We start from the raw sequence: 14710 nt of genomic DNA, 5'->3' as shown, positions 1-14710 counted from the left end.
ATTGTAAGTGACTTTTTTAAATGTAGTTTTTCAGTGCTTTGAGAACCAGAACAGAGGCAGAAATCTCAGATGACAATCTCTTGGGTGCAATATGATCATACTTGCCGACTTTTAATAAAAGAGGAAAAAGAAGTGATGTGAGCCCCTGGTTAAAGTTGACTTAAGAACAGATGCTACAGTTGTTTACTCAGTATTTACTCCTATATGATGAAAGCTTCCATTCCATTGTAGCCTAGCATTGTTCAAAGAAAAACCAGAAAAGCATCATAAGCAATTTCACTTCAAACTTTCTTTCTCCCTCTGACTCCAGGGTGCTGCAGAACGGTCTGGAAGTAGAGAGACTACGCTTGAGAAACTTCTTTCACTACTACCACTCCAAACGAGGCATGTGGAACGCCCAAAACAAGAAAACTCCTAAGGGATAGCGCCTCTAGCTGGTTGGAGGATCCTAACCTACCTGCAGATCCACTGTGTGTGAGAGAGACCTGTAGGAGCTCGCTCACTGCCTGAACTCTGGCCTGTTTTTTGAAACAGACTCCTTACAGGGAAGCCTCTGTTTCGCCATTGGCCCCTCTCGTATGGTTGTCTGTATGAGGAAATGGAGTCCAAATGTGAACTTTGAAAGCGAGCTGTTTACGCAGCAGATAGTCCTGAGTCATCACTTTGCCTCACTGACTAAACTACTGTACAGAGAGAAGAGAGTTATTTTTGTTCTCCTTCTCTCCATCCTTTTTTTTTTTTGGTGCAGTGTTTTCAGACAGACTGGAAAGCAGCTTGTTTTTGTGTGTGTGTGTGTGCGTGCGTGCGTGCGTGCGTGCGTGTATGTGCGAGTGTGTACATATATATATATATAAGTGTGCGTGGGTGTGTCGCCGCTTGTGTGTGCTTAAGATGACAGGAAGCACCTTTTTTTCTAACAAGGAGATGTGAAGACAACCTAAGATCTTTTTTCTAACATGCTCTCACATGGGAGCCTAATAGAATGTGTGTCAACATGTTATTCAGATAGATTCAGACATGGTGGCGTAAACAGTATTTCTTAATAGATCAACTACTACCCGTTGGATATCATTAACCAGTATGACCGAGGTGCTTAAGTTCTCCTGATATTATGAGCAACGACATTTTTGAATCAGAAAAAGCCCTTTTCCGAACAAATACTGACAGATACATCATCTTTATATCTCTTTCTGTCCCTCTCTTGCCCTCTGTCTCTCTTTTCTCTTTATCTTCAACTCATTTCTGCCTCTATCTCTGTCAGTCTTTCCTCAATGTCATGCTAATTTGTGTAGTTGTATCCGTCCAAAAAATTCTATATACTGTAGCCCTGCTGCTGTTTTGACGTATGAGTTTTACATGCTACGCCCACATCAATGCTCGCTATCGTTTAGGACTCGATCAGTTTCATTTCCATAACTGCAGGTTGTCCTGCTGTTATGTTTTTAAACAGGGTTTTCATTTGTCATGGCTGAGAATGGATGCACTAACAGTTGGGGTGCTATTTTTGTTTCTGAAACACTGAATTTGTCAACAGTTTACACATTTTAATCCTACTGACGCTGTCCTCCGCTCCCTCCAGATCTCTAACCTCATCAACTGGAACATAAAACTATAACAGGAGGGAGGAAGAGGATGGATATTTGATTTAATGTTGTCCCATCGTTGTTTTAAGCATTTTCTGAGCTCAGTGTTTTTTTTTTTTTAAATATTGGATTTAGGGGATTAAAAACTTGAGCTCTCATTAAAATACCACAGAGACAGAGAATGCTTAGCTGTTGAAAACATCGACACTCTTCTTTAAAGCTTACATGAAGCTAAAACAAAAAGTGAGACCAGTTAATGTGTCGGACACGATGTGGCAAGGCATGGCTGTTTCACAAACGTGTGCCTTTTTCAGGGTTTGGCTGCAGGCAGTTTTTAAATGACCGAAGAAGACGGGGGGAACAGACAGAAAATACACCGTTATTTATCAGCAGGCTGTAACGTCACTGTAAATTCAGATACACTGTAAAAGAGGGAAATGTGGTTCTCTTTAATGGATTACAGATGTGTCAGTGTGTTTGCTGTACCTTACTTTAGAAGCAAGGAAGAGTGGCATTGTGGGGTTGTAACTTGGGCGAGAGAAAGGGAGAAATTTTAAGAATGACTACTGAGTGGGAACAGAGGGTGTGATGGAGACTCACTGGCAGCTGCAGTCCAGCAGGACCCCACCTGCTCCCATTAGTTTGGCTGAAGGCCGGGCTCCTAATGCCTCTGTTTATGCAACATGGTACTTATATTGACGGGGAGTGGCTGGAGGGCACCAGGCTGGACATATATGGATGGGAGTTAATGATCTGTTATTGACTATATGATTGTTAAAATGCCCTCCAAGACCCTTTCTTTGCCTCTACAGGAAAAAGGTCTATACTGTACGTCATTTAACATTGACATGGGACTATTTAAAGAGCAAAAGAAACACATTAAATATAAGACTATATATATAAGATGCAGAAAAATGAAAAATAGGAATATACATTCCAAGGTAATTTCTGTGAAATTGTTTTGTAGAGAAAAGGTTTTAAGAATGTATTGTACTTTTATTTTGATTTGTCGGTTTTTTGCAAATAAAATTTTATGCTTACGTCCAAGATCATTTTTCAAATGTGTTGTTATTTTTTATTTTAGTTTGTTTTGTTCTTGTCTCTGTAATAAATATATCACCTTTATTACTCCATTCCGGGTCTGACCACATGGTGGTGCTCCACACACACACAGACTGGTGTACCTGCAGCTGCATTGGTTGAATGTCTTGAAATACATGAAAATGAAAGTAGACACATTTTTAGAGCAGGAGCAGGTTGACTCAGTGAGAGAAAAGAGATAATGAGTGAGAAGACATGTGAGATCACATTTAAAATCCCCCGCCTACAAACACGTGAACACTCTCCCACAGTGTCTCGAATGACTTGCTTTACACAAACAATCTAATTGCTCTAAACCGCATATGAACAGCTCATTATGATGATGTCAGTTAGGTGACATGATGAAACTTTTTCTGTCCCAGCAATGAGTTGTATCAAGCTCAGTGTGTTTGAAAAGAATCTATAAAAATCTCTAAAAGAAAGTGACTCAAAACTCCTGTTGACCTTTTAAACTCATTTCTTAAGCTCTTTTTTAAAGTGTGGTATATTCTGCTAAATTATAAAACATTCTGATTGATTACCTACTAAAACTGCAACAAGCCTAAGTGCACTTTTTTTGTACTAGAAATGAGAAGTAGATATGACATAATGTGCCCTGCAACTGGACTGTTTATGCTGTCTGAGGCTGACATCACTATCCCCTTAACCATTATAAGATAAATTGATCTGAGATCATATTCATTGTGTTTTATGACCAACGCAGAGAGAAAAGTAAACATTATGAAACTAACATTTCCAACTGAGGAGACGTATTTATTTTCAGACCACATTTAATCATTTGCAGAGTTTTTCTTGTTTTACATCATTGATCCCCATCCTGTGTTTCCCTTTGCTCCGGGTGGTGGTCTGACTTGAAGTTTTGCTCCGAGCACACACTCACACACACAGACATGATGTAAGTGCTGTCCATACCACAGCTACATGAGGTCTAGATGAGGCAAGTGCTAACCTCCTGTGATGTCCTCTATGCCCTGTGCTGCATCTGATCTCATTGGAGCAGCTTTGACTAACAGAGCAAAACCGGGAAGGTTGACTCCCCTTTCAGTTCCCCTAACTGATTCATACATGATGTGTGAGTGCCTGTCTGTGTGTGAGAGAGTCAGTTTTTCCACTTTAAGCACAAGTACATTGTATGTCCTGTAACACCCAGGTCTCTATATGTGCAAGAAAACATTAGTCACCTTCATATGTTGCTGTCTTACAGGCATGCATGGTAAGGGTTCAGCCCTAAACCCATTTTGTAATAGTGTTGGATTCTGTTCCACAGACACACCCTACCTGTCTATGTAAGTGCAAAGTGATGAGAACAGGTTGTCACAAGCCTACTTAATATGTTTGCTTCATTTCACCTCAAGCGTGTTACTACACCTGACCAGAAACAACAAACAGTCACACTGTGATCCAAAGACTGACATTACGTAAGAGGATTTGCTTAAACTTTCTTTTGAAAGCAAGAGCTGCCACTTCTTTTAATAAGGGCATTACGTCTGCTGAACTTACATAATGAGCAAAAACCGTGAGACAGAGCACAAACTTATCAATATACAAGCAAGCACACAATTTCTCAGTCTAACATTAAAAGCAAAAGAAATATTACAGCCACTACTTATTGAAGCTATGTTTTCCTTGCAATCCTACATAAGCTTTTAAAATGCACTTTTAGAGAAACTCTTAAGCCTTGTCAAATCAAAGTATACACTACTCCACCTCTTACACCATTACCAAGGGCTTTACAGATTCAATTTCTCTCAAGGGCTGTAGGTGAGAGATTAGCTAATGTGCAGACAGCAAGCCAAGTCCCCCAGAGTCAACATGACGAGATAAACTGAAGTCTGCTTGCTGTGCATTTTGGTTCCAGTTAACTAATCACGAGAATTTCCCAAGACTCATCACTGTAATTTAAAACTAATGAGGGACACACAGCCACGCATTTACTCAGTTTTAGGTTAGCTGGGGAAATGTGTCTGTTGCTAATTCGATTATAGGCTAAGGTGTTATATTTAATCTTAGGCTATTTTGTGGTAAAATAGCAAGAATTATATAAGAACATACATACTCTTACAATAAGAGTAAAACCGCTGAAATCACTTGAAGGTATCATAAAGACGCTGTTTGAATGTGTGAAAACGTGCAAATACAACCATATGTAGGTCACACATGTTAAAGGGAATTTGTTAGATGCTCATTTTTGAGGCCAAACAAAGTTTGTTTTTTCTCCCAAATTTAGGAAACATTTGAAGTGTGCTCTGATTGGCTCCCACCAAACTCGGCTCTCTCCTGATTGGTGCCTGAGCTGCTTCCGTGTTGTCATTCATCAGCAGTTCCTCCTCGCGCACATCTGTAGCTGAGTCTCTCCGGCAGACAGCTCCTGACTGGTCGCTCTGGACGGGAGAAGCGATGAGGTAAACTCGGACTTTTTCAACTGGTATCCGAGAAAAACCGAACCAGTTTTAGTTTCTGAGCGGCTACATGGGAGTTTTTTTGGCAAATGACCTTCGGTCTGGCTGTTTTCAGACAGCGGGGAAACATTTCTTCGCATTTTAAAAGACTGTGGACAGTGGAGGAAAGTTTAAATCCCTGCGCTGCCCGGGGGAAAGGTGAGACGGGTGCGACTCTCATTTCTCTGATTTCTCTGTTTGTAAATGACAACAGGCTACAGTGTGGTTTTGATTAAAAATAACACACCCAGTAGGATTTTAACTGCGTTTGTAGTTGTGCTGTTTCGCCGTCCTGCACTGAACTCTGTTAGCAGCATGTCAGACAAGTGTTGCGCCGAGTAACCAGTTCATCCAGCTCAGCGGGGAGTATCGACTGCTGCTTGATTGACTTCCAGGTAAACCGCTGACCAGGTTTACTGTCGCTTATCAAAGCCACATCTGTAGACCCCCGTTTAACAATAATAATGGCTGGCATGAGCAATGTCCACATGAAAACCCTGGAGGACCTCACTCTGGACTCGGGCTACGGGGCGGGAGACTCCTGCAAATCCCTCAGCCTGTCCTCCTCCAAGTCCAACTCCCAGGCCTTCATGACGGCCCCTCACCGGGGCAACTGGTGGTACTACTCCGGCTCCATGAACAGCAGGAACAACAGCTGGGACACGGTCAATACTGTCCTCCCTGAAGACCCGGAGGACATCTTCTCCAAGTGTCCCCGCTTACCAGAGTTAGAAGAGTTTCCCTGGACCGAAGAGGAGGTGGCCAGGATACTGCGTAAAGTGGCCGAGAGCGGGTGCTCAAAAGGGGGACCTCCACCTGTGTTCTCTGCGGAGGCCGTGAGGCGGCTGTCCGCCCTCCTCCGCAGGTCTCTGATCCGCATCTCCAGAGAGGCTCAGCGGCTGAGCGTCATGCACTGCCGCTGCACCCGCTTCGAGGTGCAGAGTGCCATGAGGCTGGTGCTCAGCTGGGCCCTGGCCGATCACTGCGTCTCTGCCACGGTCAAGGCTATCTCCATGTACAGTATGAGCGCCGGGGAGCTGCTGAGGAAGGGCAAGTCCGCCCGCTGCGGCCTCTCCTTCTCCGTGGGACGTTTCTTCCGCTGGATGGTGGACACACGCATCTCCGTGCGCATCCATGAGTATGCTGCTATATGCTTGACTGCATGCATGGAAGCTCTGGTGGAGGAGATAGGAGCCCGGGTGCTGATGGCCGAAAGGGGTCATTTGGGGCCGGATTCGGGGTCAGCATACGCCCCAGTGAGTGCAGAGGCCCTGGAAGGGGTGGTGAACAATGATGCGGAGCTGTGGGGGGTCCTGCAGCACTATGAGCACCTGATCTGCGGGAAGAACGCCAGTGGTAAATATATTTGAAGTCCCCTTTTTAGTGCACTGTAGTTGTGTGTAAAATTATGCAAATGTCAGCTTTCAGGTCGTTTTTCTGTGAGATGATGGAAGTCAAAATTCAAACTTTTTTTTTTCCTCTGTCACACACTTTCCCTTCAAAGTGCTGGTCACCACTTTCCACTCCCTCACAGTCCACGTGTGTGGAAAAGGTGAAATGTGGCCTGCTGCAGGATACAATAGCAGCCTTTTATGCATGAGTGTTTGATGGATTTGTTGCAAATTTGACTTGACAGAAAAGCAAAATAACAGTGCAGAGGCATCTGATAGGAACAAAGAAGGTATTTTTTCTCTGACCCTATGAGGAGAAATGATTGCTGCATTCTGTGTTGAACAGCCAAATTTGATTTAAACTACTTCACTCTCCTCTGTCAGCTGCAAGATTGAGTCCTAACATGTCACTCCTGCTCTGTTGTTTAACAACCAGTGTTGTGATTCAGAGTGCAGAGAGCCTTTAGAGTCCAGGCAGGAGGCTTGTCTGTTGACACAGCTCTCTGTTTACGCTGACTTCACCTCTCATCCTCTTGCTCTGTTGGCTGCACTCCTTTAAAATCCTCCCCTTCTTCCATTTCCTCATCCCTCTTTCCTCCTGCTTTACAAATCCCTCTCACCCACCGCCACCTCCACAAATCTTACATCTCTCTCCCTCCTCTCTCTTCCAGCTCCAGCTGTGCATCCTGCTCCCTGTCCATTTGTTTCTTCCACCCTTACATCCCTCCTCAATCAACTCTCTTTCTCTTCCCTCTTTGTCACACCCTAGTAGACTAGTAGTTCTCTTTCCACGGCTGTTTTGGCAGCCCAGTGTTGAGTTGATTCATAAGCTTGTGTTGGGACAATGTAGCCAGCCTTTGTTTGTGGCCCACTACCAGCTCCCTGGAGCAGAGCTTTTTACTGCAGCACAATAGCCTTTTGTTGTGTGATCATGCAGCTTAGGCCAATGCAGAGGGAGTGAAAACAAATGCCGGGGAAGCTGGGCACACGAGCACTCACATCCATGCAGCGAGAGAGAGAAAATAACTTGACATAGCCAGTATAACAAGGCTGCAGCTAGCAGGCTCGCTACTGATCTGAGTGAAGAAGTTATCATGCAGGAGCACCTCTCTGTGGTGGCATGGCATGCATGTGAAAAATAAGAAGGAGGGTTAATGCTGTAATGCTGCCAACTTTCTAAAAGAAGATGAATCAGAACTTAACATGCATTACTTGCACACATGTGCTCACTCACGTACACCATACACTTCATATTGCAGCCTCCACTGGTTTCATCATTGTTCATCATTTTCTCCCCGTTTATCCTTGCAAGTGTTTGAAACCATAGAGTGCAGTGCGTTGGACTTATTATGTATGCTTGAGTTGGAGCTTTTTCATTGCAAAATAAGTTAAAGAGCAGCCTTTGTCCCAGTAGTTAACCAGATGTCTTTTGGTTGGGTTTGGACTGGCCTGGACTATTTTGGTGAGTTCAGTCATCGGTTTTGAGAAAGACCAGTTTGTGTGTGTGTGTGTGTGTGTGTGTGTGTGTGTGTGTGTGTGTGTGTGTGTGTGTGTGTGTGTGTGTGTGTGTGTAATAACAACAGACCATTATTCTGACCACCCTAGCTTTTTTATAGGCCCAAGACTGGGTTGTGCAAGCCACATGCCCCTCTACCACCTTACCACCTGACACCCCACACCCTAAACCTTGCTTTCAGCACAACCCTCCCCCTCTACTGCTGAAGTCCCTCCAACCCAGCCACCACGACCGTCAGTAAAGCAACAATCCACTTCCCGCTCTCAAATCAGATAATCTCGGAATGGGAGGATAGCCTGCTGATCATTTGGAAGGGCACATTCAGATAAATACTCCTCCCTCTCTCTTGATTTCTCTCTGACTCTTTCTCTTTCTCAGGGGCTGGCTCACATCTGGAACTCTTTAAGACAGAAATGACTTCTACGGCTCCAATAACAATTCTGAAAACTCCCTCCCTCCCTCTCTCCTCCCCTCCTGCCCTCTCTCACTCACTCTTGCTTTTTTTTTTTTTTTTCTGTGCCATTTTCTTTCACGTCCACTTCATCTTTATCTGTTTATTTCTTCTGGTCTACAGGGAGTGCATTAGAGGAACTTGGTTGTGATGTGCCAGGATCTTATTCATTACTCATGCATGCACTTGCACGAGCGCATTCACGTACACGCACAGACACACATAGACCCTCAGACCCATTTAGTCTTCTTTGCATGTGTTCCAATGGCTCCACAGCACTGGTTGAACTCACTGCACAGTACCGATATACAGAGGAGTCCATTTGTCATTCATTTCTCCTCACAAGGAAATAGCATGAGTGAGCTCTTCCTGGTATAATTTGTGTCAATAGTACTGTGGGGCATTTTAAAGTGCAGAGTAGTAGCTTTACTAATGCACAATGGAAGTGGCTATGAAATCATTGATCTTTATGACTGGAACACAGATGTATGTTAAACTCTGGTGCGGCTGTCAGGACTGTTTGAATGGTTGTAGGACTAAAGCAGTGTTCTGAGATTCTGTTGGGTCTGTATTTGTTCGCCAAGTAGGCTAATTTGTTGAAACAGTAGTCCAATAGTGAGATATTCAAATTAGTGACTCGAGCAAGGCTATCAACTCTCAACATCTCAGTTTAAGCTTTGCAGTTGGAAGACTGTGTTTATAAGGGGCTGCTCTGTGAAGCAACTGAAAGAGAGCATTCATGCTACGCAGAATTTACCTGGATAAATAAACTTTGATTTGGTCCAGTACTAACAGAAAGCAAGGTTCAGTTTCTCTGCTCCAGCTTTATAAAGGTAGTAAAACAGGCTGTGAGTAATGGGCTTGGGGTGCACTAAGAGAGCAGGGTATATGATTTGCTGCTCAGTATTTCCCTAAATATGTATTTAGCCCAGAAAGAGGCGTGGGAACAGTGGGCAGAAAGATGCAGGGAGAGCGGCCCAGCACTGTGGTCACACAGATGGGGAAACCAGCACTCTGAAAATACACTCCCTGCTCCACAAATCTGGAGCAGGATCAAATACAGTTTTGGAAAACATATCAGGACATTAATATTATGGTGAAACAGACTTAAGTTCATCCTTGTGTGATGAATGCATGTTAGACACGCTTCAAATTCGCTCAGGCATTAACAGCGAGCCTGTATTTGGCCGGAGTAACTGTACTGATGAATTTAGGTAAACCTTATGAGTACTGTCAGCAGGTCAGTGTGTGTAGAGTTAAGACCATAAGTCATATAGCTTTAGTGGATGATAAGGGTTAATCCTTCAGAAAACACTACAAATTTTTAGTTTGTTTGCGAGTATTATGTGTGGGTGCATGCACCACCTCGGGCAACAGACGCACACAAACACACTGATGGTCCATGTCACTGTTTGCACTGGCTTCTTGTCTGGGCCCAGCTGTAAAAACACTGACCCATTAGAGAGCTGGTGAACACATGTGTGATGAATGTGCTCATCTGTGGTTGTGTAAATGTACTTGTGTGGGTATAGACTATTTTCGGAGGACTGTGAGTAAGGTTTTCACAGATATGATACCACAAATGATTTGTTCGGCTATTACAAAACCAACGAAGCAGATCCAGGAACTTCCATTAATTTCACATCCTTTGATGTAGGTCATTTGGTTTGAAATTAATAACAATCAACGTCAAATAGTCTGTGTGTTGCCTGTCTTTACTTGCTCCTCTTCTTTGAAACTTCAGTTATTATTTTGATCTCAAGCCATGCTCCGCCCACTACATTACAACAGGATGAGTCATGGTTCTTACCACTGTTTACTGTAAAGCACTGATAGGGAGGAAGCAAAGAAAGATACGGATGACTGAGACTCCAGGGAAATGGACAGAAATAGAGACACAGAAATAGTGACGGCAATTTTGAAAGCGTTTGTTCTCTTGCGTCTTGATTTAGTCTTTCTAATCAAATTCTTGGAGAGTTGAGTCTTTGTTCTGTCCAGAGAGAACAGGAGACTCCAGATTGGTATTGAGCTTCCTTGGCTTGTTTAAATTGGAAAATGTGCAGCCAGTGTGTCACATGCTTTACCACAGAGTCCTGGCTATGATTCTCGGAGGGAATCTGTCCTGCACGTTGGATTGGGGTTGCAGCCCGAGTAGCTAATGAGGGAAGCAGGAAGACTGGCTGGAATCTTTGACCAAGTGGCAATAGTTTTTTGTGGAAAGGAAAGGAAAGGAAGGGAAGCAAAGTCTGGCTTAGAGACTACAATGCCACATGCACCTGTGTTGGAGTCTGGATTAGTCGTAATGATACTGAAATCTGAGTCATGTGTCAAAGGTTAGGAATTAAAGGTCAGTGATACTCATAGTAGCGTGGGCAGGTGTTTCTTAATAGAAACAATATGCGAAGCTAAGGATTTAGAGGAAGTGTTCCCTTTTTTGCAATGATGTCAGTGGTGCTACTTGACGATGCAGCTACTTTCTCTTTCATTCACTATAATACCATCTGTGTTATACCATCAAGGGCTGGGTGATAAAGTGGATATTTATCATGTATTCACTCTCACTCATAATCATTTTTAGGCAGATAGACATTGTTGTCAACATCACAGCGGTTTAATGTTTTCTTTGTTTATTCATTTGGTCATTTGCTTTTTATGCACAGATGAAAGGAAACCTACACAGATACATTTTGCTGTATTAGCTGCACACACTTGCTGAGGGCCTGAACAGGTTTCATGCTTGTTTCAAAAAATGTCCATGAATCCGAGGAATGCTGTTCCCCAGGAGGACAGATCATAAACACTAGCTTCAGAAACCTTCGACTGGGGTTGAGGTGTTAACTTTGTTTTTGGGGATGATTGACAGTAAATACTGGACAGGCCAATCAATGCTTATGCTTCTTTGGATCACATTGTCTTTGGTTGCCACAGGTTACCACTGTTTTGTTTTTTGTAAGTCTTGCCCACTTAATCAGTGGCTATAGCAACACAAGCCAAAAAGAAAAGAAGGGGGTAGGATGGGAACAAATCAATAATGACTCAACAGTGGGTTTAATGTGTGACACTGAGGCTAAAGTGCGAGAGAAAAAGCTATCTCAAAAAGATGGAGATATATCAAGGCCTTTCACATCATAACATTCAGCTCCTGCAGCACATTTGTGCTTTCTCCCATGGCCTGACATGCTACAAAAGAAGTCAAGCCTCTGTGACTTTCATGTAAATCTAGTGTGGAAATGGCAACAAATCCTCTGGTTAACTAGAAGTGTTTCCTAAAATTGTTCCTGAAATTGTTCCTGGAGAAGAAATAAAGTACTTAAAGGAAAACATTTTTTAGGCATGATCATTCAAAACAATTTGTGTTTAAATGTCAGATTTTGACCTTTTTCGAGCATAATACAAACTTCAAAATGTTCTGTAATTGCTGACTGCAAGAATGCAAAAATGCAAGAAACATCATGTGCATAAGCTACTCAATTACAGTGAAAAGAGCTAACCTTTATTGTACACTCCCCAGACATAAACCGAGCGCGGTCGGTCACTGTAATAAAACTGTTATTGCTACTAAAAGAGTATCCATCTTACAGCTACACCACCCTCTCACTCAGTTATTTCACTCAGAGATGGCTTGATTAACTGTTACAGAATATGGTTTGCAAAGAAGAAGATATATACAGCATCCCGCTCAGTCTGGTTGTTCCTGTGGCGATGCAGATCCGTTCCGCCTTGCTTTTAAACATACACTTCACAGCTCTCACAAAAAGTAAACTTTGAATAACTCTCTGTGTCAAACCACAAAACCCCACTAAAATCATCAGTTGCCCTGCTCCTCACCCCCCTGAAAAATCAATGCCAACCATCACAGTTCTAATTGCTAATAGGCATTACTTGGCATGCATCTATTTCTCTGCATGTGTGCTCCAGCAAAACTGAAGCCGGTTACTGTAGTCGATACAGAACCATTTTGTGGGTGATTTGGTTGTAATATTTAATTACACACTAACAGATCAGATGGGCAGACTGGTGGGGGGGGAGTAAAGAGAGTAAGAGAGAGAGAGAGAGAGAAAGCATGGAGGGGGATCAGGGAGTGTGTACTTTAAGTGGAAACAGATTTGTCTGACCAGGGATTGGGTATAATAACCCCTTGCTGTGTTCTCTGGTGAAATCTGTTGGAGTCATACTGTCTTGGCTGGATGGAGCCATGGAGAGATAGAGAGCGTTTGAGGGAGAGATGGAGCTGCAATCCCACATATCCTCTCTGATTGGGATCTATGAATCCAGGTTGGCCAGAGCCAACTCGCTGCAGCTGAAGAAGACTTTGTGTGTGTGCGTGTGTGCGTGTCTTTCTGTCGTATGCTACTTTCACAGACAAATTTCAGACTAAAGACCAGTTAACTGGGGACAGCTTGTCCATCTGGGGACAAAAGCTGTGTCCCCAATTGGGGAAAAAGCTGATTTTTGGGGTCAGTGGTTAAGGTTAGGGTTAGGTTAAGGTTAGGATAAGGCAAGTAGTGATTATGGTTAGGGTTAGAGTAAGTCTCCAGGAAATTAATGTAAGTCTATGTAATGTCCCCAAAAGTGACCTAGGACAACGTGTGTTTGTGTGTAGGACACAGCTTCTTTTGGATGTTCGTCAGCCAAACTTGGAAAGTGATGGGTTTTTTTTCTTATTCCTTTCAAGTCTTAACTGTTGTTTTTGTGAACGGGCTGAAAGAGGGAGTTTTTTGTGATGCTGTCAGTGACCTCTTTGTCCAGCAGAGTCAGAGCAGCAGTGTGTGTGGAGGCTGAATGGCAAAGCTCAGATATATTGCACTGGAAAAGTAAACACTCCTCTGTAGACACACTGTTGTGCACATGACTCCGTCTTTCTCTGACCACCTTTCTCTTTTCAGGAACAGTAACATACAGTAATATTCATTGACATACGCTCAAACACTTGTGTACACACAAATAGACTAAAGCTGCACCTCCTCCATACCTCTGAGGGATAACTGACAAAGAGAAGAAGATGCTTTTCCTTCTGACTTGCATGACAACCAGGGTTGTGCGTGTGGACGGAGGGTGGAGTAAGCAAACATTGTGTCAGGGTACAAAGATACTCTGCAAAAGAATTCCATTTCCGTCTCATTACTATTGACTACCTCCCTTTTTATTTTTAGAATCTAGAGCTGTAGAAATAACTACAATATTTTGTGTACCTGAGGAGCAGCCTCACAGCTCATCACCTACAGGTTGAGCAGTAGTTTGTAGCTTGCATGATGATTGGAAGCAGTTTCTCCACCATCCCGAGCAGCTGGCCAATTTTCCAGGAGGAGAAGTTGGATAGAGAGAGTGAGATGGAAGGACTGTAAAAGAGCAAGAATTAGAATGGAAAAAGAGCAGCAGCTTTTATGACAAGTTGTTGTTGAATGTGCCAGGTTCAATAGGCAAAGTGCCCTTCATGACAGGTTAACTGAGGTGTGTGTGTGTGTGTGCAGTATGTTGTCCTTCAGTAGTAAGTAGGCCACCACAGCCTCTGACATTTCTTCTTCATGCTTTTGCTTTGATGTGCTGTGTCATCTCCTCTGACACTGATGCTATCTGTGATTTTGAAAGGGACTTTAATGTGTGTGTGTGTGTGTGTGTGTGTGTGTGTGTGTGAGCGTGCATGTATGATGTTTGTGTGTGTGTTTGTGTCGACCTGGATTTTCCTTTTCTGTCAGCGTGGTTGCAGTTAATGCAGCTATCAAGTCACAGAGTGATGAGGGTGTGCAGATCTAGATACTCTTGATGGATTTACTGTCAGTGATGTACTGTATACATTTTCAGAGCACCTAAATTAAAGATTATAAGTGAGAATGATCTTCTTACTTCTTTTACCCTTTATTTATCCTTGAGAAATGGACGGTACCTACTTAAACTTTCACGATAACGTCAAGCTTCTTTTTTGCCTTCATGTCTGGGAGCTACGCAGTACCACTGGATAGCAGTCAGAGGATCAGTGCCCTACTCAAGGGCACATTAATAATAGCTGCTGGGGAAGGAGGGCAGAGCATTGTAACGTCACGTTCATAAGCCAGATTTTCCAGCAGTGTAATTCCATTAGTTTTTATTGCTACTATCAGTAGGGGATTTAAAACGTATTCTCTCTCTCTCTTTTCTTTGTCTTCCTCTCTCTCTCTCTCACTATTCGCCTGTCTCTCCGCTGTCTCGTCTTTCCCTGTCAGACACTGGAATGTGTTTGTTTGTGTGTAGAG

General features: G+C 43.2%; 2 protein-coding genes across 13 annotated transcripts in view; both read left to right on the top strand.

The window, feature by feature from the left end:
- b4galnt4a (beta-1,4-N-acetyl-galactosaminyl transferase 4a) overlaps positions 1-764 on the top strand; it is a 148784-nt gene extending 148020 nt beyond the window's left edge. For all 11 annotated transcript variants that reach the window (XM_042412203.1, XM_042412200.1, XM_042412199.1 and 8 more), the window contains one exon: positions 311-764. In XM_042412203.1, the coding sequence (XP_042268137.1) occupies positions 311-425 (115 nt within the window). In that variant the 3' untranslated portion in view covers positions 426-764. The remainder of the gene's footprint in view (positions 1-310) is intronic.
- A 4172-nt stretch (positions 765-4936) lies between these two features.
- abtb2b (ankyrin repeat and BTB (POZ) domain containing 2b) overlaps positions 4937-14710 on the top strand; it is a 45174-nt gene continuing 35400 nt past the window's right edge. The window contains exon 1 of one of the 2 annotated variants that reach the window (XM_042412723.1): positions 4937-5281. In XM_042412723.1, coding sequence (XP_042268657.1) covers positions 5173-5281 — 109 coding nt within the window. In that variant the 5' untranslated portion in view covers positions 4937-5172. Of the gene's footprint in view, positions 6479-14710 lie in introns of both variants that reach the window. The other variant, XM_042412722.1, reaches the window with a different exon arrangement.

This window comes from Thunnus maccoyii, chromosome 5, assembly GCF_910596095.1.
Source record: "Thunnus maccoyii chromosome 5, fThuMac1.1, whole genome shotgun sequence".
In the NCBI taxonomy this organism is placed as follows: domain Eukaryota; kingdom Metazoa; phylum Chordata; class Actinopteri; order Scombriformes; family Scombridae; genus Thunnus; species Thunnus maccoyii.
The sequence above is the reverse complement of the archived record's forward strand: the minus strand, read 5'-3'. Positions and strand labels throughout refer to the sequence as shown.